Source organism: Chenopodium album, chromosome 2, assembly GCF_948465745.1.
Source record: "Chenopodium album chromosome 2, dcCheAlbu1.1, whole genome shotgun sequence".
Taxonomy (NCBI): Eukaryota; Viridiplantae; Streptophyta; class Magnoliopsida; order Caryophyllales; family Amaranthaceae; genus Chenopodium; species Chenopodium album.
Window position 1 is genome coordinate 77,296,162 of NC_137835.1, and position 22,145 is coordinate 77,318,306.

A 22,145-nucleotide genomic window follows, 5' to 3' on the forward strand; every position below is an offset into this window, starting at 1 on the left:
CGTTAATTGTTGATAAATTCCCAATTTAATACTAAAAAAGGAAAGATATTAAATGCTTATATGCAGCCTATTACCCTTATTTTATAATAATCACAATTTTTAGTTTAAGGAGATTTTTATATAAGTTGGAATTATTTAAGAATAATAAAAGATGATTGTTAAAGGTGGTTAAAAATGAAATTGTTCTTGGCAATTTTTTCAAAAATGTTTAAAATTTTGGTTTAAACATGTTATTAAATTGTAATCTAATTTTAATCGGATATAAGTAGATCGGTAGATACAAGGATCCTATTTGAAAATATTGAAAAAAAAAAAACCTACCCTAATTAATACTCCTATTTTTATTGACAAAATTAGATAGAATAACACAAAATTCGTGGTTGCATTCAACAACATAACCTTTAAGTGGAGCAATGAACAACACCTTAAGAGGTGGAAGCGTTTGATCATAAATGATTTATAGCATTGTAAATTCCAAAACAAAAATCCGAAAGCATTAGGTTTTCTATTATTATCAAATATTTTTTTTCTTGTCTCTCCTTGAATCCAAATGTTGTCAAACTTTTTTAACCCATATAAAATCACATGTTTTCTCCTCATTTAAAAAATTATAGGCTTGAAACATTCAAAAATCGAAACAATAATATAAAAGTTAACAGTTATACGGAAAAAAAGTAGATTTATATACTGGGTATTGAAAGTAATTGTTCGAGGAAAGATCAACACTTCATGTGTCACCAAAAAAAAAAAAAAAGAAAAGAAAAGAAGAAGAAAGATCAATAGGCCAAAAAATTAGAACGAGGGAGAAGGAAAGACAGAAAGAGGTGTAGGCAAACTCAATAACAAAGAGAAAATGGAAGACATAAAGAATCGAAATTACAGAGTAGATGCCAATGCTAACTGCTCCGTTATAACTAATAACTTTGGCAGAGGTTTTTGGTTGAGAGGCTTGAAACTGTTATACATCTCCATTCTCCACATAACTGCCTACATAAAATGCTGAAAAGAGGCGCGAAAGAATAGAGATCTGAGAACATTGTGTTTTCAACACGCTAGTAGGCAATAAACAACGGTGATGATTTCACTGAAATAAATTAGCTGACTTACGTAAACAAGGAGAATAATAATATAACATGCGAGAACAAAAGAATTACATCAAGGCAACACAAATATTTGGCCTAAGCTTTCTTAATCTTTATATATGCTATGACCTATACACTTCATCATAATCTCTTTCCTGTAAATGCCAGCATCTGAAAGGCTCATGAAAAGCTCGTTCGTAGTTCCTCCCCAACAATTAAAAATATTTCTTCCACCCTGATGAAAGTCATGAAACACATCAGTATGCTTAGATAATTTCTACAAGCTGCAGGAAAAATAAAATAATTTTATAAGAGTAGGATGTCAAAATCCTTGGGAAATGGTATTAGATAAAGAAGCTACTCCCTCCGTCCCCAAAAGAACGACCCTTTTGGGTTGATTTCGCGGGTATTAATAAAGTTAATGGGGTTTACAAAAAAGTAGAGAGAGAGTAATAAAAGTATATGGAAAAACAAAATTTTATATGGAGAAGCTAATTTTGCACAAATATTGTTGCAAATTGGTGGGTATTTTAATGCTAATGGGTCATTCTTTTTGGAACTAAAATTAGGCCAAATGAGTCGTTCTTTCGGGAATGGAGGGAGTAATATTTATTCCAGGTTCTCCCTAAAACCCAATGCCTAACTAGGAGGTGACAAATTTATCAGAGGGGGAAAAGGAAATACCATTAAAACTGGAGACTAGATTTGAAGGAGAAATGGAGCTCCACCTTCCCCACTCCTTCTGCCTCTTTCCTTTCCCTTCTATCTCGCTCCCCAAACAAAGAGCTAGGACTTTTCTAAGCTAGTGTGGCAAGAAGTAATATGACAAATCTTTTACTAACTTTAACTCCACTACCAATCATTGTGAGATGACAATGGTGCATACATGTAAAATTGGTTTTTGCAGGTTTCACTTCTAATAACCCTTATTGCTCTCTTTTGGTTTGTGAGAGTGGGTAAAGCTCATCTTATGTTCCTGTCAAGTTACGCAAGAACCTGAATGAACCTATGAAATTATCAATGTGATAGCTATATTAGCATGTAGGTGTTTTAGAAAAGGGGGTGATTGGCTCCTCTAGGAGAGTAGAGGGGTAAGCGCTGGGGCCAGGGAACTGAATAAGAAGATCTGCCAACTTTTAACCATTGTTCTTTCAGCTCAGATTCTCAAGCTCTATTTATTTTTTTACTAGCCTTAATCACCAATGTAAAGTGCTGCTTTCGTCCCATGATCAACTTCCTATAAACTTTTTGGGATATTCATAAAAAAAATCTTTCTCAATTTAAATACTTGCTCTTACCACTTTTCTCTCTCTATCCACTTGCAAAATTTTCATTCTACTCTGAACATTTTTCTTATATCTTATTGCCAATTTAATGTGCATAGTAAAATTATGGGATGGAGAGATTGATGACATTTCCAATAATATTAATACGGAGAAATTCAACATCGCCCAGTTTGATCCTATGAAAAAGTACAACCCACCCCCTCTGCATACATATGTTAATAATAGCAAGAGTGACTGGTTATAAACTTTTGGTTTTCTTTACGTCCTTTCTTTCATATCTACTGTAGTAGTATACTTTACCTGGATGTATCTATATTGACCTCTGCAAGCCATGTTGTGAGATAGACCTGTCACAGAAAGATAAACACTAGAAATCAAATTTATAGCACTCCTATACTAAGTTCATCCCTTTAGATCAGTGTTCACAATAGCATGTAAACACAAACTGTGAAATTAAAATAAAGCAATATGGCACCTACACAAATAAATATAATTGTCATAAGTAGCATCACACACCATGTTACATATAGCAGCAGTGGCTTAGAATCTGGTGCATTAGCCATTAGGAGACAACCATGTTTTTTAAAATTATAATAGCAAAGTAACTAAGTGCTTCCTCAACTTCACTAAAATTGCAAAACTTGAATAAAGCACATATCTTTAGGCAAGAGGTGAGAGGCAAAACAACCAATGTGATTATACAGAAGTAAGAAGTACAAAGCATATATTACAAGGAAGATATTGTGAAGGGGATAGGCAAAGTATGAATAAACGTAATAAATTAACTTGAAAAATTACCAAAAAGAAAAGTGCTAGGATTTTTTTTGAAACATTGGAAAGTAGTAAGTGTGCAAATATAGTGAAACGGAGGAATTATAAGGTACAATTAAGAGTACATACTTTAGACGATGTCGCAACAATCAAGTAGAGTGATAAACACTAGTGTATCCTTCCTTTCTCAAGAAATTAGTCACCTTAAAATATCTTAATAATCTAAAAGTCTGCTAATTGGGCTATACAATGATTTTTGTACTTCTAATTTACCAGGAAGTCTACATAGTTCACTAGGTAATGGTTATACTGAGGGATCGGGCTGTCGAGGGGTAGAGGAATTAGCATGGTGGCACACTTTCAGTGCTCTATAACCAATGCAAGCCCTTGGAGTAGGGAATAACCTAAAACCTGACCTATTATGGCACTAAGAAACAAATTATACTAAATTCATTGTCCACTACGTTCAGTAAGAGAGCTACAAGAAAAAGGCATGAGAGAACTGCTAAGACTTCAGCTACACAAAAATCTCCACACTAACTGTAAACTTATAATAACACATGCCTAATACCACATAGATTAGAGTTATTTTCTTCAGAGTCAGGACAGGTAAAAGACTTTGAACTTGACACTTGACAGTTGACAGGATACCTATCATTTACAAAATTACAAAATAAATATCATAATTGCAGTCATTCCAGGCATACGTTTACATGTTATTTTGGTTCCATCATACCTGCAAAACATCGTGGCTTGGATTTTTCTCAGACTCCACAGTCAAAGTTTTCGATTGCCACCCACTTATTTTGGGAAGAAATGGCTCAGCAGTATCTTTTGAGTACAAGTTGCACATGTTCAATTCATTAGTTTCACCATGATAAAGTTCATCTTTCCAGGACAATTGATTGAATTGCTCTAATTCTGGACAGCTCTTGGAGAGCAGCTCAACTACAAGCAGACGCTGTTGACACAAGTAAAAAATAAAAAAGTAACACAGAAAATGAAGAGGTAATGTGAATTCTATATTAACTCAATTACCTTCAAAACAAGCTCCTGTTTGAACATTTCGACAAGCTCCTCGGCCAACATCTCTAAAATACAAGTGCCAACACTTATCAGATATGACAAGATTAAGAAAAGATAGCACAATTTTTTTTAGTATCATACATGAAGAGTTTAAACATATCATTCCACATTAAAAAGTTTAAATCAAGAAAAGCAGGATACATGAAATCTGGCACATTCATACTAGTGTCTAAATTGGTCCTGTTAACATACAAGGAGTGTCAATGTGATGAACTGTATGCAGTGAGCCAGTGAGTGTGTTAGTGAGACGTTCTGCAGAGTCAAGTTGGGAGCCAAAGTTTTGGAAATCCATATTTTGTGCAATTGAACAAAACATTCACAAAATCTTAGTATACAACTGAGATCATGGCATTATGAAGAAAGAACAAAAGCCGAAACAAATTAATTCCTACTCTACAGACTATTAAAAGCTGAATCCATCCGGGGAGCCATAGAGGACCAACTTATTCATTACATGCATAAGCTTTCTTCATGATAAGGCAGAAAACACCCCCTTCAGCTTGAAAGGCTCAGCATGAGTTTAAGTACTGCGTATAAAAGATGTCCTCATTGCATTTTGTCCAAATTGCCCCCTCTTTATGAACCCCACTACATGATTTTAGGACAATTATAATGGTGATTATAAATAAGCAAAAATCAGTCTTTTCTTTACTTAATCTCATGCTGTGCAGGGTGGAGGAGGAGATATAATTCAAACCCAGTGCCCCGAAGCAGGAAGGTTGATGTCTAACCACCACACCATTCCTACAATCCACCGAGTAGGTACTAAATTGTGTAGAGATGTGTTCAGTCTGTCTGCTATGTTACAAAAATGAATCTTCAATCTGTCCACTGTCCAATGGCGGAAGTAATATTTTGCTTGGAAAGAAGGTTTCAAAGATCTGAACAGTCAAGTTCTCAACCAATATCATTCAGCTAGCTCACTGATACTTGATACCGTATCAAGAAACTAACTTTCAACAGAGCATGGATGAATACTAAATTGGTTGACTTTATGCATCCACTAAATCAATGACAAAAGATGATTATATAATGAACACTGGAAGTTAAATAGGAATGTAACAGCTCTAATGTTTGCTCAGATGCAATCCCCCCAAAAGCAATACTTAATTATTGAATAAATAGACAATGTAGTATATGCTCAGTTTGCTCATAACAAAGTAGACAGTGACATTTAGATAAAAGGATGTGTAGTTCTATCAAATGTTTATAAGTAAAGCATAAAATCTGAGTCCTGAAGTATAGAATACATTGCAAAAAATTATGTTCAATGGAAGAGGGTAATCAGAAGAAGAAAACAGCATTGTCAGCATTAATGACTAATTGACACTATCAGCATTGATGCCTACACTGAGCAGTCCTTGAAGGATTTAAGTTCAAACTTCAAAGCTTGCTATTTGTTATGCAATGGCAAAATAAGAACGAGTATAAGAGCAGAGGTAGATTTTATCTGATATTATAGTCAGTGATAATCGTGAATAAACACCTCTACCACATTTCCCATATTCCCTACATGAGACAAACTACAGGAAAAAAATTAGGAAATAAAATTCACAACTTAAAAAAAATAATAATAAAAATAAAATAAAAAATAAGTGTTGTTTACCAAACCTTTCCCAGAAAACAAACTTTAAGCCAGTAATCTAGGATTTGTAAGATAATTAGATGAAAAGGCTGATTCATTAGGACAATCTTCTCCAACACATCATGTTGATCTTCAACCAGTGAATTAAACTGGGACTTGTGAGCAACACATCTTACTCCACCACCCTAACCTCTCCATAACAACATATCTTGAGTAAAATCATTTTTGTCTTTTAAATCTCTTTTGTTACCAGTAACACACAATAATGAACAAATACAATTGCAAATCAACAATGATATCTAGCTGACATCATTACTAAAAAACTCCATCAGTAATATATTTGAAGATAGTCCTGCTCGCTTTCTATGGAGCTCAGTCATTTTCCATTAACATGTGCAATGACATGAATTGCTAAGTAGAGGTCAAGATTTTGCACAAGGATATTATATTTTTTATTAAACTCCATCGAAAAAAAATTAACAAGCAGTAAGGTATTCTAGCTAAAGGTACTTAAACATGGAGTTGTTAACCTCCAATTTGTAAATCTTGCATAGGAAAACCAACAATTATCAACATACCAAATGCAGAGACAGACAAAAAAGTGACAACTGGAGCTCCTCCACCATCACCAGTATCATTGCTATTCTCTGAAAACATAGAATACTGTACAATGGCACTGCCAGTAGTTGTCTTTGAAAAGCATCTCATCGATTTGCTCAAAGTCACCATGTCAATCACAACTGCAACCTGCAAAAATGTCATCCAACGATAGTTAAAAACGTAAGTTACAGACATCACTCTTGATAGCATTTCCGTTGAAGATGATTAATCCCAGAAGGCTACCACCAATAATCTGACAAAAATTAACAATGACGAAAAACACCCAACTCCAGCAACAAGCTGCATATCTTAGGGATACAGCCTATGGAAAGTTTCAAACTTACACCTTTAGCACACCTTAGGCAGGGAGGGGGGGCATCTTCGGGTTTGATTATTGCTCTTCTTAATTGACATAACAATATTCGTGATTCTTTTTTCATGACATACCAATATTCATTTGCTCTTGATGCATATACTCTCTAGCTAATTCAGAGGATGAAAAATCAAGATCTTCTCACTTCAACTTATTACAAAAACTTGTTGCTTATTCTTATTAAAATCATACCACATAAGCCCAAACCAAATTTTTGTTTATTTCCATTTGCTTATTGCCAGATACCTTTAATTTGTATCAATTAAAGTTATGAAATTTAGATATATGAATACACATTATTACGGATCTAACACAATCTCGCTGGATAAAGTTTACTCTTATTTATTTTATACTTCCTTTGTTCCTCAAATATTGCAACAATTACCAGTTTAGGAAGTTTCAAAAATATTGCAACATTTTCCTCTTTGAACATGTTTTCTCTCTTTATCTCTCTCATCACATGGGTCCCTCCCCATGTAGCAATATAAGGGGAACAGAGGAAGTTTTTTTTTTATTATTATTATATCAATGAAAAAGTACATTCAAAGTTGAGTTAAATCACAATTACAACCACCTCATAATTGAACACCTTTTAAAAAAAATGAACACCTTATTTTAGGTGAAGAGAATACATCCTTGATCTTGAAAACATACCATAGCCTTGTAGGATGATAAAAGTTGGTTGCGTTGAAGCTCCTGACATAAGTTTTAAAACAATATCAAATTAGAGATACTTCCAACAACAACCCCCCCCCCCCCCCAAAAAAAAAAAAAAAAAAAAAAAAAAAAAATCTATTTTGGGTGAAGAAAAACTGTTCATACATTTTCCTTTACATGAAAATGATTAATAACAAAAAAACAAGTTAAAAAGTCCCCTTGTATACATACTGTCATTAATTTAACAGTTTAACCAAATTTATAATACAGAGTATATACTTGCTATATCCTCACTCAACTTATGCTGAAAGCTTAACCTTAAAAAAAAAAAAAAAAGAAAGACTCATTCTACTAACCAGCTGCTTAAGCAATTTAGAACAAGCCTTTTTCCGTATATTGGGCATATTATCTAAGACACCCAAATCCATAGCATCCATATATCTGCATGAAAACCCAAATCATCTTAATTCCTAAACGTGGTTAAAGATTTCTGTTCAGATAAATTTCAATGTCATATCTCAAATGTATTGACTTAAAAATGTCCATCAGTTTTGCATGCTGACATAGACAGCGTGGATCAATCAATAATTGATAAATCATTGTTTGATGCACTTGACCCCATCCTATTGAATTGAAAATACAACTACAGTCGAAATAAGGAAACTATAAAGAAATGTTTAAGAAAAATAATAGAAAGTGGGATTATATTATAGTACCTGATAGAGAGGTAAGAGTTAACAAGAGAGGTGGCATGGGATCGCCCTGAAGCAATAGAAGAGCGCCATTGATCTCTACAGGAGGATAATTTGGACCACTGATTTCGGAGATTTCTCTGAGCTTGTGGCCTCCATAATCTTAGCATTGAAGGGGAAATTTCAGGGGTTTTTGGTGTTTCAGGTTGGAGACATGAATATGAATGTGTTGGGGTGGTGGAGGAGGTTGTTCCAGAGGTGGAGGGGGAGGAGAGAGAAAGGGATGCTATATCTGCCATTGGAACTCAATCACTCCTGCTCTGCTTCCCACTTTTCCGGTAGGGTTTTAAGGAGTTTTTCCAGTACAAGGATGGGACTAAGGGAACGGAGAACAAATCAAGAAATACTCCCTCCGTTTTTCAAATATTGTTCCATACTTGTGCTAGTCTGACAAGTGTAAAGACAACATCCATTTCCGATGATGAGTTCATAATTTAGTAGCATGAGCTCCTGGCAAGTGACAACTACAAAGTGTAATTAATGGTTTGATTCAACAAACATCGACGATACCAAAAAAGGGAAGAAAAAAAAAAGACAATTACGATCCTCGAGCTCGAAAAATTCAACTAGAGCTTAAACACTGCTTATTGAAATCATAATCCTCCCACCCATAGAGAAGAAAACCCCATAGAAGGAGTCAAAAACCTAATTCACAATCACATTACATTGTGTCTGATTATCAATTTTAAATTGAATTTGGTTTGCTTGTCAAATCCACAAATATAATAACACAGTACATTTTGCACAACCAGAATAATCCTAATGTTAGGAAATTGGCGCTAAATTTTCTCAAAAACTATAATTCAAATTTAGGGGTTTTTCAACATTTTTCTTAATAATATCATCGTAAATTGCACTTTGATAACCTTCTATAACTTCAGTAATTATAACCCATAGTTCTATAGTCCACCTTACAAGAACCCTAAATTGACTACACTTACAATTAAATAAACCCTAGATTGTGAAATTGATACTCGATTAAAAAATAACAGAAAAAAAATCTTACCTTTGAAGCTGTTTCAATTAAGGGAGAAAGCTTAGAGCCACTTCAATGGAGGATTCAGCGTACACTTCTAAAGAGGAGAAAGTGAAGTTTGGTCTAAAACACAAAAACATGACCCAACGTGACAAAATGGGTACATGGGTTCGAGGCTCTGAGCCATGCGGCACAACATATAACTTACTCGTATGACTTTATGAGTTAGGGTACGGGTCAAGCTAAGCCAACCCTGAGATATGTAAACTTGGTACAACCCTACGAGCTCAATTATAGAACTAAGTCGAAACTTAAATACTCCGTATATGCTAAATTTAATTAGTTTAGATAAATTTGAAATGTTTATCAAGGGGTATATGGAGTCTATGTTTATTGGAAGTTCTTGATATATATAACAAGAGTGTTGAGAGAAAAAGATGGAAGAGAGAAACACAAATGAAAGGGTAAAAGTCCTGGTTGGGGGAAGAGTTTTTACCTTGTTTATATATTAGAGTGCTTAAGCTCTACTAAGTTGAGTGACTTGGAGGAGGGTGTTGTACCACACGCTCGTTAGCGCGCTAACTCAAATTAGGAGGAATCGCCGGAATTTGAGAGCAATTTAGTTATAGTAGTAATCGATGTAGACTCTTTGTTTTGACGGGGACATTTAATGCATGTCTTCACCACTTTACAGTTGGACAAATCGGATAGAGTATTTAGAACAAACAAGAGTTACTAATCAAAAAATAAACATCACGCTACCACTTACAGTTGGACAAGACATGATTTCCACTACATTAGTACTTTGGATTACATTTGAAACAATGAACATTGTACAAAGTCTTTTTCCAAATTAAACCGGATACGAATATTCCCTTATAACCGGGGATACTGTCCGGGCTCAAAAACTAGTTTTCATCTCCATACAAAACCTTTTGATTACATCCGGCTCCAGCAGTAGTGAGCACTAAGCAGAACAGAACCCGGAAACAGAAACAGAAGAAGAAAAGAGGAGAGAGAATGTCTTCATCAGGCAGCGATCCAAGGCTACCATCGGCTGCCAAGCCATTCAGCAGAGCTCCTCAAGATATTCCGCCTGAACTTCCCGTCGATTACTCCGGCTTCATCGCCGTCTTATGCGCCGTCGTCGGTGCCATGTTCAGGGTAATTCTATTTCTTTTCTCCCCCTTTTTTCCCAATTTAAAATTGTCAACCCCTTTTGTTTGTTTATTTTTCGCATTAAAGATTCAATCTTTAAGCTGTTTGTTCAATGGATCTTTTGTCTACATTTTCCCAGAAATTGTAATCATAATTTTTGAATGAGATTGGGATTATTTAGAAGAAATCTTGTTAATTTAGCCTTTTTATTGTTGTGATTGTTGCAGTATAAGTTGGGATCTTGGCTTGCTATAGTCTTTTGTGCTCAGTCATTAGTGAATATGAAGAATATGGAGAATGATCTTAAGCAGATTTCTATGGCTATGATGTGAGTTTTCCCTTCACCCTTTATATTCGCTTTATCTTTGTGTTTCTCTTCATCCCCTTCTATGTTCTTGCAATTGGGTTATTGCTCGTTTTCGTGCTCGAATTGATTGGTTGCATCCTATGTGGTTAGACTGGTTAACTTTGATAGGGAATTATATAAATTTCATCTACAGTATAATTATCTCAGGATGTATCTGTCATGGGGGAGTGAATGATTTTTCTTTTGGAAGATGGGTTTATTTAGGTCTATCCAATTTGAACTCTATTCATGAAAACCTGGAATTTATTGATTACCATAGTAGTGGTATTATTATTTCGTTCTTGTAGCAATGTTACATGCTAGCTTGCTAAGAGTTAGTGTTCTTGCTATCTCAAGCCTGTTGGTATCCATCTATAGAAACAAATGCGGAATACGGATGGTTACTTAATGAAACTGCACATGTTTAAGTATGTTTGGAGGTTTTAGATTAGCTTATGTTAGTCCAGATAACCTGGTATGTCAAGCAAAATTATTTGCATAGTTGATTTATCATGTCAATGCTTGAAGGCATGAGACTCTCCAAGGCGGTAAGGTGATAGGGTCTTCAGTCTTGGAGTCTAGGCATGCTGGAGTTGTGAGGCAAAGACGTGTCTAGATGAAAGTGAGATGCTCGTTACTGTACTGAAACTGTAGTCATTCATTTAAAGAAAGTTGATCTAGAGAATTGCGTCATTATTTATTGTACTTTATAGAAAAAATTTAAAGATCCATGACTTCTATATCAATTAGTCATACTGTAAAGGTGCATCTCTTCTGCCTTAGGGCACAGTCACGTCTCTTCACCTAGAGTCGTGAAGGCAACCATCTTGTGCATCTCACGACTTAGCCAGCCATGCCTGATGCCTTTTTCTGCAATGTTTTAAGCCTTTAAGTTTAAGACTCTCTAAGGTGGTAGGGTGACAGGGTATTCAGTCTTTGAGGGCATGCTAGGTGTGAGGCAAAGACGTGTCTAGGTGAAAGTGAGATGCTCATTACTGTACTTGAAACTATAGCCATTCACTTAAAGAAAGTTGATCTAGAGTATTGTGCCATTAATTATTATTAATTGTACCGTGCAAAAAAGATTTGGTGATCCATGACTTCTATATCAATTACTCATACTGTAAAGGCGTCCCTCTTCTGCCTTAGGGCACATCCTCTTCACCTAGAGTCGTGAAGGCAGTCATTCTGTGCATCTCGCGCCTTAGCCAACTGTGCCTTTTTCTGCAGTGGTTCAAGCCTTTGAGTTTATGGATTTTGGGTAATCTCTTTTGTATCTGCTCCCAATTTTTCTGGGTTTGTGATGGTTTGACATCCGAGTCTGATCCTTCTTTAGTAAACCCTTTTAAACAAGCAAATGTAACTCCACCAAATGTAACCAATACATAGATATCATTAAGAGTAGATAAAATTCTTTGCATTACGTTTCTCAGTTAAAGTTGCAAATTGAATATAATATGGAACTGTGAAATCATGCAGGCTAGCTGCTTACAATGTGAAATTCTGAGGATCACCCATCTTACCATCCTTGTCAAGAATCTGATTGAGTGGACTAAAGATGAATTTTGGTTGCTAGGAAGTGAGCAGTTATTAATACAGGAGAGAAAAATTAGTTGGTTCACCTTTTTTTTGGATTTCTGTGTGCATTTGAGAGGAGGGAGGGGGTGTTGAAAGTCTTGACACTTGACAGACCATGTTGCAAATGAGATAGGAAAGTAAGATGATTATCAATTGTAATCACCAAAATTGCAAGAAATTCAGAGCCTCCTGGGATATGCTATGATGTTTTTAAAACTCTAGACAATAGTATTGTTAGGTACCAATAAGAAATCTATCATGTCAATAGTTTTAGCGTATAAATTTGAATTTGGTAGCATTATAAGAAAGCAAAGATTACTGATAGAATCTTAAGGTCAAATAGGGAAAGAAGAACCTAAATGGTAAAGGTAGGTAATGTAAAGGACATGTTCTTTAAATTTATCTGAGGTTTCTAGAGCCGAAACACTTTTGAGGGAGGGAAACTAAATGTCAAAGTTTCATTGCAATGTACTTCGTTGGTGGCATTAAGCTTTTAGAGTGAATAACTCTCTCGACTATCCCATGGAATACTTAAGAAGATGCTTGATGATGGTTTGGAAAAGAGGAAGGTGAAGAAAGCAGAACTTGAAAGGTTGCTATAAAATGGAAATAGATCCGAAAGTAGCAACAATATTTGATGTGGGATATCTGTTTCCGTATTAGCCCTTGCCTCTCAGTCTGTGCTTCATGTATGGCACCTTTTTGGTACCTCTACTTGATAGAATATTTTTCACGTATGCATTGCAATTTCTGGTGGTGGTTTGGAAGAAGCTAACAAGCTTAATACTTCATATAGGACATGGAACTCACCTAATTACATATGACGCAGTCTTCTAATGGTCAAATTTTGGCTAATTTAAGAGTTCTATCGATGACAAAAGTTGTAACTTGGAAACCAACATTGTTACATCTTGGGTTTTATTGATAATGTTTATTTTGATGGTATGGTTATTTGGTAGGCTCAGTCATGAATCTCATGATGGTATATGGGTATTTGGTAGGTTTTGTCAAGATACCATGGGTAAGCCTTATTCATGTGTATCTATCTGCATATATGTATCATGTGTTATACGGCCCTGTTCTGTTCACCTTATTTTCACTTATTTCAGGGTTAATAAGTTCAAGATAAGATTAGTTCAGATAAGATAAGTTCAGGAAAAATAAGTTTAGGTAAGTTGTGATAAGGGTTAATCAGGGCAACCAAGTTTAATTTATAACTAAAATAAGTTCTAATAAGGGCTAATAAGTTTAGATAAGTAAAAATCAGATGAATAGAACACACCTTAGGTATTCATTTTTTTATTAATGTTATTATGGTAGAATTTAGAGGGAAGGAAAACTCTAGGCTGTAAATTCGATCACTTCATTTGATTTGGAAAATTGAACATGTTTGATTTCAGTTTGAGTGCTGTTGAATTGAAATGTATTATATGAAACCTCATCATGTGGTGCTTCCCATGGCTAATGGCATCATCACGGTTCTTCAATTGCAATTGTGCAGTTTTCATGTTCGTTCTGATTCTAAATCTTCCAATGTGTTTTCTTGTCTTGGATTCCAGGTTTGCTATTATGGGATTGGTGACGAACTACATGGGGCCACGACCACCAGTTTCAAAAACTTGATAGTGTGCATCAATTTTTCTGCTTACAATTAGTACCCTAAACTTCTATAAATGGTCTTGTAGCATTACAAATTGTCACACCCTCATAAAATTTGTATTGTTTTGGCAGTCTGAAGGTGACGCCCCTTGTTTTGCATCAGATTATGAGCGAGTTTAACAGGAATTGCCTGACTTCTCAATCTTGAACCAATTCTGATCTCCTTTTCAATTCTATGCAAATTGATCGATCAAATTCCTAATTTCTATCACTGTGAAAAATTTACTATTTGTATCGATTGTTGAGACACTAATTAATACAGTACTTGTTGCCTCAAAAATAAATAAATAAATAAATATTGTAATTGCTAAAAAATTCGGATACCTGGAAAACAACAACAACAAACTTTGCTTAGATTTGATTTGATTTAGTTTGAAAATTTATAACATGATTTGATTTGACTAAATTTTAACCTTATTTAAACATGACAAGTAAGGTCCTATTTGATTCACCTTAATTTTGCTGAACTGAAATTATTTTTACTGAACTAAACTTATTTTTACTGAAAACTTAATTTTACTTAACTGAAATTATTTTTACGAACTTAAATTATTTTTACTGATTTTCTAATATAATTCTTCTTTAAGAAAACTGAATTTTACTGAACTGAACTTATTTTTACTAAAGTGAAATTATTTTTACTGAACTGAAATTAATTTTACTGAACTAAACTTATTTTTACTGAATTGAAATTATTTTTACTTAATATTATTTTTTTTAAGGTGAAGAGAATAGGGCCTAATTCTTAATCAATAATTTTTTATTTTTTTAAAAAAAAACTTTATCAAATGAGATGTCATTAAATTCGTATTAACTTCTATTAAAAAAAAAAAAAATTTGTTTTAACCTATAATTTCTATATATGATTTTTTTTTTTTTAATTATATGTTTTTGTAAAAACGGGATTAAATTATATCAATAACTTTTACATACACCAATATATCAAAAAACTAGAGTAACTTAAACCCGATATAATGTAACTTTTAATGATTCAAGTATTTTACGGAGTACATTCGTATAATTATACTCCCAATTCTACTTAGAAGTGTTTACATATCATATTCGCAAATTAAAAAATAATCCGAAAATTTCCACTTCAAAATGAGCAAATACAAGTACAATTTGCTTACTACTTGAAAGATCAAACGGTAAAAAATATAAATAAATCAACGGATTTTTGTTATATATGGGCATACATTTGTTGATTTACAATATATCACATAAAATTGTTGGTTTATTTACAATCACTCCATATGTCATTTGTTTATCGAGGAAATAAACTTCCATTTTAACTTGATCTGAACATAACCGGAATCCCAAATGATAAAAATAAACCGTCGACCAGAAGCAACCGCAATGCCCGCCGGTGCTGCAAATACACAGTAGCAACTCCTGTCAAGCCAAGGAGGCGCGCAGTACTGCAGCACCAGCACAGATCTCAGCTCGCAACACTCAATGTCAGTTTCTTCTTCATTTTTTTGCTCAACTTTGCGTTTGCTCAGTTTTTGATTATGGGTGCTTGTTAAATTAAGGTTATATATATGTACTGCATTTGGGTTTTCTTTAAATTTTTATTTTTTTGTATTATAATAATCCCATTTGCTTAATTGGTTTTAATTTTGATGGGTTCTTGCTAAATTAAAGTTATTGCAAAGTTTATAACTTGAATAATTTGAACGATTTTATGTCAACTTATTGGAAATTTTGATAAGCTACTTTGTTTTTTAACATTATAATTGAATACCAATTTGACTAATTGAGGATACACAATTTTGTTTTGAGTTTCTGTATGTTATTTGTTGCCATTATATTCCTTTCATAATGCTCCAAATCAATAAATTCCATTTTAAATATTTCTATGTATTTGATTAGATGAAGCATGATTACAACTGAAGTTGGTTTATGATCTTAGGTTACAGGAATATTTCTAACCTTATTTTTGTTCAATTTTTTGGTGTTTGGTCACTATACTCAGATTATTGGGAAGAATACAAGAGTTCATTGTGATAATGGCTGATTGAGGATTTTTTGCTTGGTTCCTTCACTACTAGGAAAGGCTTATTACATCAAAAACCGACGAATCTAGAGGAAAATAAGCACGAGTTACCACAGGATCAGGACAGCCATAATACTTCATATTTGGCTTTCAGTTTTTCTTTGAAATTAGCTTCTATGTCCATGAACTTTCCTGCTTTATTTTCTTTGATTTCTGCTACTTCAAAATCGAGATTCTTTAATGTGAGGTCTCGTTTTTCATCTTCGTATTGTGTAAATGATTATACTGACGAAAACTGTAATGACCAAGCTGTCCTTCTTAAGCATCAAATTCATGTCCCTGATGCTTCTAACTTCTATAAATCTCTTTTGAGTAGCTCAACTCATGTGATTGATTTGAAGCAGATTCATGCCCAAATTATAATTTCTGGACTTCATACTAAAGAAAGCTGCTTGGTCTCTGAATTTATGAATGCATGCTTAAGAATTGGTGAAATTGGCTATGCTCGTCAGGTTTTTGATGCCTTTCCTCAACCAAATGTATCTATGTGGAATGCAATTGTTGGTGGATATAGTAAAAGTAATATGTTGCGTGAGTCAATTGAAACTTATGCTGGGATGAAGCGGGCTGGGGTGAGTCCTGATTACTATATTCTTACACAAGTGCTCAAGGCATGCAGCTTATTAAAGCTTCTTCAGATGGGTGGGGCTATCCACGGGCATATATGTAGGCTTGGGCATAATTCTAACATGTTTGTGCAAAGTGGACTGGTTTCACTTTATGCTGAGTGTGGTAGAATTGATTATGCGAAGAAGCTTGTTTCTTATAATGGCTTGTTGTGTAGTAGTAGATCAATTGTTGTTTCTTGGACCGCCATTATATCAAAATGTGCACAAAGTGGTAATTCCATGGAGGCTTTGAGACTTTTCAGGGATATGAAGATGATGAAAATGAAGCCTGATTGGATTACTCTAGTGAGTGTTCTGAGAGCTTGTGCCGATCTTGATTATTTGGAACAAGGAAAATGTCTACATGGTTGTGTCCTTAAAATGGGTCTCGAATCAGAGGAAGATTTGCAAATTTCACTTACAGCTATGTACGCAAAATGTGGGGAAGTAATGGTGGCAAGGTATTTATTTGATCAGATAAATAAACAAAATGTGATATTGTGGAATGCTATGATTTCTGGATATGCTAAAAATGGTTATGCTGAGGAAGCTGTAGAGCTGTTCAAACTATTGGCCAAGAAGAAGGATATGAAGCCAGATTCTATCACTCTGAGGGCTGCTATTCTAGCCTGTGCTCAAGTTGGTTCAATTGATCTGGCAAGATGGATGAATGATTATGTCTGTAGAAGTGATTACCTAAATCATGTATATGTCAAAACAGCACTTGTTGATATGTTTGCTAAATGTGGAAGTGTGGAAGTAGCTAGGCAAGTTTTCAATAAGATTCGTGATAAGGACGTTGTTGTTTGGAGTGCCATGATAGTGGGATATGGATTGCATGGCCGGGGCCGAGAAGCTATTGATCTTTATGATGCAATGGTGCAAGCTGAAGTGATGCCTAACGATGTCACTTTTCTTGGGCTTCTTCTGGCATGTAAAAACTCAGGGCTGGTCAGAGAGGGATGGACTTTTTTTCATAGCATGAAAAATTGCGGTATAGAGCCTCTTCACCAACATTATGCTTGTGTTGTTGATCTGCTTGCTCGTGCTGGCTACTTGGCAGAAGCCTACAAATTTATTGTTAGAATGCCCATGCAACCAGGGATAACGGTATGGGGTGCCCTTCTGAGTGCATGCAAAATCTATCGCCATGTACAAATGGGAGAATACGCAGCTGCTAAAGTTTTTGCGATAGATCCATATGATGCTGGACACTATGTCCAGCTATCAAATCTGTATGCTACAGCACGTATGTGGGATCAGGTTAATGAAATTCGCAAGCTTATGAAAGAGAGAGGGTTGAGCAAGGATTTTGGATTTAGTCTAATTGAAATCAATGGAAAGCTCAAAGTTTTTCGTGTAGGAGACAATTCACATCCAAGATATGAGGAAATTTGGAAAAAGCTTGCTGATTTGGAGAGGAGGTTGAAAGAGGCTGGATTTTCCCCTAATTCAGAATCTAATTTACATGATTTAAGTTCTGAGGACATGCAGGAGAGTCTTTGTAATCATAGTGAGAGGTTAGCTGTTGCTTATGGTCTCATCTCAACACCATCAGGAAGCACACTTCAGATAACAAAAAATCTCAGGGCATGTGTCAACTGTCACTCTGCTATTAAACTTATATCAAAATTCACCAATCGGGAAATAATTATTCGAGATGCTAACCGATTTCATCATTTCAAAGACGGAGCTTGTTCTTGTGGAGACTACTGGTGAGTGGTGAAAGCATTTGTGCATGTTATGATGATTTGGTTGAACCACTCTAGAGGAGATGCTTCAGAGAATCAGATAACGTTCCACCAAGGGTTAAAGAACTCCACACTGAAGGAGTATGAATGCCACATTTGCCAGGTACCAATTGCATTGTATTGTTGTACATAGTTTCTAGCACCATGCATCATCTCCATGAATTCTTTCTCCATGACCATTTATTTGGCATCTATTATATGTGTGGCAGTCCCAAGTCTCAAGAAGAATATCATCTCATTGAATTCTTTCTCCATGACCATTTATTTAGCATCTATTATATGTGTGGCCTGATGTTCTGCATTTTGATAACAAGAAACTACTAAACTCTTGGTTACATGTTTGGGAGCAGGAGGAAGCATGGGGGAACCATCTTCTGTTAGTTTTATGTAGTATATAGGAAAGGGAAATCAAAGGAGACAATTTCCTTCCCCCTAAGCAAACCCTGCGAAAGTTGAAAAGTTGGAAGGAAAGCTTTCAGCCTAATCCTTGCCTCCCTTCCCTTCTCTCACCTTCCCTCTATACCAGTGTAAAAATAAGCATATAATGTTATCTAGGAACAACTGGTCTATATTAACACATCTTATGCTGAAACCTAGCTGGTAGATTGATTACTTCAAAGTATATGCATATGCTTGTTGGCATTCTCTGAAAAAATTATAAGCAGTATCAACGAATTCAGTAGATTTGAAGGAATGACCTGTAAAGCAGATGAGACTGACTGCAGTCATTGAGAAACTGAAATCAGCTAAGAAATGGCTTTACTACATACAATTATTGATTTGCAACTAGTTCTTTGTCTTGGAGAAAAGTTATCCTTTTGTATACATCAGTCAGTAGCTCAGTAATATTAATATATATGGAACCTTTTCTTCCGACTTCCCCAAGTAAGTTGGCTTTAAAAAATAACTAATTCACGTTGATCAAAGATATGAACTTGTTTTGTTGATCTATACTTGAGATTTTCTGATCTCTGGCACAAAGACGAAATTGTATTTCAGAAAACAATACAATCCATAGATGCCCTTAGCCCTCAGATTTTCAATTACAATGACTCAACCCCAAATGCCATTGTGTATCATACAGGCAAGCCTTGTGGCCATGTAGCCCATGTTTTCATCCTTTTTCTTTTTTGGTATTTGTTGCTGGAACAAATAACTTCCTTTACCCAGATATTTTTCATTTGGAAATTTTGCCTATTTTTTGGAATGGTGGATTGATGCCTAATGCTTGAAATCGTTTGAATAAAGTTTATGATATTATTCAGTGAAAATTTAGAAACCAGATTCTTTACTAGCTGTTTATTCAATCATAATACTGGTTGAGTGCCTGTATCTTGTTTATGGTTTCTCTTTTACTAGGAAGGGCCATTTTTAAAATATTTTTTTACCATTCTAAGTTGCTTGATTGAATGAGCATGTCTCAGTTTAGTTGGAAGTATGTTTACCATATTTTGTTAGTAGAATTATCTAGTCTATTGATGATATACTGTTTATTGATCTCCTAAGATATGAAAGGAGCTTTTCTATATTCTTCTGTGCTGGAGCACAGAACCTGCTACAAATTGCTTTCATATAACCATCTGTTCGCATCTGATTTGTACTTAATATTGATGCACAGATATCTACACACTTTCTTCTGAGCATGTTGTCTTGATCAAGAATGATGAATGAACTTGATGATTGAGTAATTCAAGGACTTCATGTAAGTCAAAGTTCCTCCTATATGGATGCAGTAAGTCAAGACTGGAAATGATATTTGGAAGCTTTCAAGCAACTACCAATACTGCAGGGAAGTTTTTGAGGAGAGTTTGAGGGTTGCCCTGTAATCAATAGTCTTCAAAAGTCTTCTAGTTAAGGTTAGCCAACTTCAACCCTTTTATCTTTGTGAATCAAAAACTGATTACAATGAGTTGGGTTGAATGGTCTCTTATGAAAATGAAACATGTTCAAGTGAAAGTTTGCTTAAAATCCTTTCGAGCCTGAAAAATGGGAGTTGGATAGGCTGTTATGCTAGAATCATATGAATAATATGTTGATATAATACTGTATTACTTCAACACTTAAACAATGATCTGCAAGACATAAATCAGTCTTCACAAGTAACATAACGAACATAGGAGTCGAAAAATATAACATCAACATTTCATATAATATTGGTTTGTTCTTTTCTTTTCTTTTTTTTCTTTTTTTTTCTTTTTTTTTTTTTTTTTTTTTTTTTGTTAAAAAAACAACTTGTTTCCTTCGATCTGATCCAAAAACTCGATTTAATAGATAATTCAAACCAAATAACTAATTGGGTTCGGATTGATTTGGGCTGTGGATTTAATCATATTTTATTTCACCCTTGGTTGATCAATGTTCATCACTTCATCTTATACAAATGTATAGAATATCTATATGAAATTGTATATCTTTTAAAAAAAATAATATGAAATTGTATATTATGTTTCAATGTTGCATGATCATTTGCTGAATACTTTTTGAAGATGAGAATTATAGTTGGAAGTGAACATTTGTGTACCCTTTGTAGCTACGTTGTTCTTGTTAGTCTAAAATTCTAAATTGGTTTTTATCAAATCTGCAGGTAGCGATCGTGTACGGAATCACAATTTGGGGCTGATATTAGGTTCAGATTGGCATCTGTTAGAACTGTGTCTGCTGTTCGTTGAAACATTGCTTCCCAGCATCCTTACATAGTCTATCTATCATCTTCTTGGAGCGTGATTGCATGAAGTACTCTTTGGGTTTATGATCTGGATTCTGGAAGGGTGTAGTGTATAGGACCAAGCTTGCAACTGTAATGCTTATATGAGGCCTATTTGTAAGCTTGATTATTTTAGACTCGATGACACAGTCCATAACAGGTGTGAGGACGCGGCATTAATGGGATATATCTTGTTTTAAATTAAGGTTGTTTCACCTGCCCTAATGTGCAAATACACGCACACATTTAACTTTGTTAATTTGTGTAAAATTGCTTATCTGAGGCTCATTTGTAAGCACATATCACTCGCATTAATTAGTTATTCTAACGCCCCAAAGCGCTTGTTATTAAGATCTTTTTTTACAACGAGCAATGGAAATTAATCTTTATATCATCAGATTTGTATTGATTACTAATCCGTACTTCACAACTAGATCTATATATGATACGGAGTATTATTTAAGGTCACCTAAGATAATATATACAAGAAATCAATGTAAAATAACGTTGGGATGATATAACATTTGAGTTTAGATAATAAATTAGGTTTTTTTCACATTTGCTACCAGGGAAAGCACCCTGCTTCACATTTACTACCCCTTTAATTTTTTATTTTATATTACTACCACCCAAAACCCAACGTTATAGATATTGCTACCACTAAGGATTCCGTTAAGTAGGACCCATTATTTCATTAAATAATAATTTAATTTATTAAAAAAATTGAAAAAAACTTTTTGAAAAAACTTCCCAGCCACCTCCCCCTCCCCGTCAACCACCAACCCCCCTCCATGTGCCGGCTTTCGTCCTTCATGCCGACGCCAACACGGTCCCCCGACGCCGGCGAACTCCATCACCACCATTTCCCGAAGTCCACGCTGCCCGAAACCACCCTGAACATGTGAGTTCGAAACCCTAAAACCCTTTTAGGGTGGTTTCAGGGAGTGGGTTTAAGGTATTGGTGCTGGTTTTTGGGTGGGGGAAGGGGAGGGGGGATCGATTCAGGTTAGGGAAAGGGGAAAGGGGTTGATTTGGGGGAAAGGGAAATAGATTTTTGTGGGTTGTGGTGGTCGGGGAGACGCCAATTATGAAGGAAGGGGATGAGGGATTGCGACGG

At 34.9% G+C, this 22,145-nt stretch overlaps 2 protein-coding genes and 1 pseudogene across 5 annotated transcripts; 2 read left to right on the forward strand and 1 right to left on the reverse strand.

Annotated features, from left to right (window-relative positions):
- Nucleotides 1-1,056: 1,056 nt before the first annotated feature.
- LOC145588501 (uncharacterized) lies at nt 1,057-9,337 on the reverse strand. 3 transcript variants are annotated; one of them, XM_081645154.1, is made up of 9 exons: nt 9,199-9,337; nt 8,157-8,642; nt 7,797-7,881; nt 7,438-7,479; nt 6,389-6,557; nt 4,178-4,230; nt 3,876-4,100; nt 2,669-2,715; nt 1,057-1,317 (listed from the first exon to the last, which is right to left on the reverse strand). In XM_081645154.1, exons 2-9 carry the CDS (start codon nt 8,429-8,431, stop codon nt 1,263-1,265), a joined length of 951 nt encoding a protein of 316 aa, XP_081501280.1. In that variant the 5' UTR covers nt 8,432-8,642; nt 9,199-9,337; the 3' UTR covers nt 1,057-1,262. The 3 variants fall into 3 exon arrangements, with proteins under 3 accessions (XP_081501280.1, XP_081501275.1, XP_081501285.1); XM_081645149.1 differs by having other exon boundaries at nt 8,157-8,656; XM_081645159.1 differs by having other exon boundaries at nt 8,157-8,579; nt 9,199-9,319.
- A 696-nt stretch (nt 9,338-10,033) lies between these two features.
- Nucleotides 10,034-14,115, forward strand: LOC145588514 (protein Asterix-like). Its single transcript, XM_081645163.1, has 3 exons — nt 10,034-10,332; nt 10,554-10,654; nt 13,810-14,115. The coding sequence occupies exons 1-3, from the start codon at nt 10,189-10,191 to the stop codon at nt 13,871-13,873; spliced, it is 309 nt and encodes a 102-aa protein (XP_081501289.1). The 5' UTR covers nt 10,034-10,188; the 3' UTR covers nt 13,874-14,115.
- Nucleotides 14,116-15,157: 1,042 nt separating this feature from the next.
- On the forward strand, nt 15,158-21,233 carry LOC145588522 (pentatricopeptide repeat-containing protein At3g12770 pseudogene; annotated as a pseudogene). The gene is made up of 4 exons (XR_014101603.1): nt 15,158-15,366; nt 15,885-18,427; nt 19,943-20,180; nt 20,909-21,233. The product of XR_014101603.1 is annotated as a pentatricopeptide repeat-containing protein At3g12770 pseudogene (transcript).
- Nucleotides 21,234-22,145: the final 912 nt, after the last annotated feature.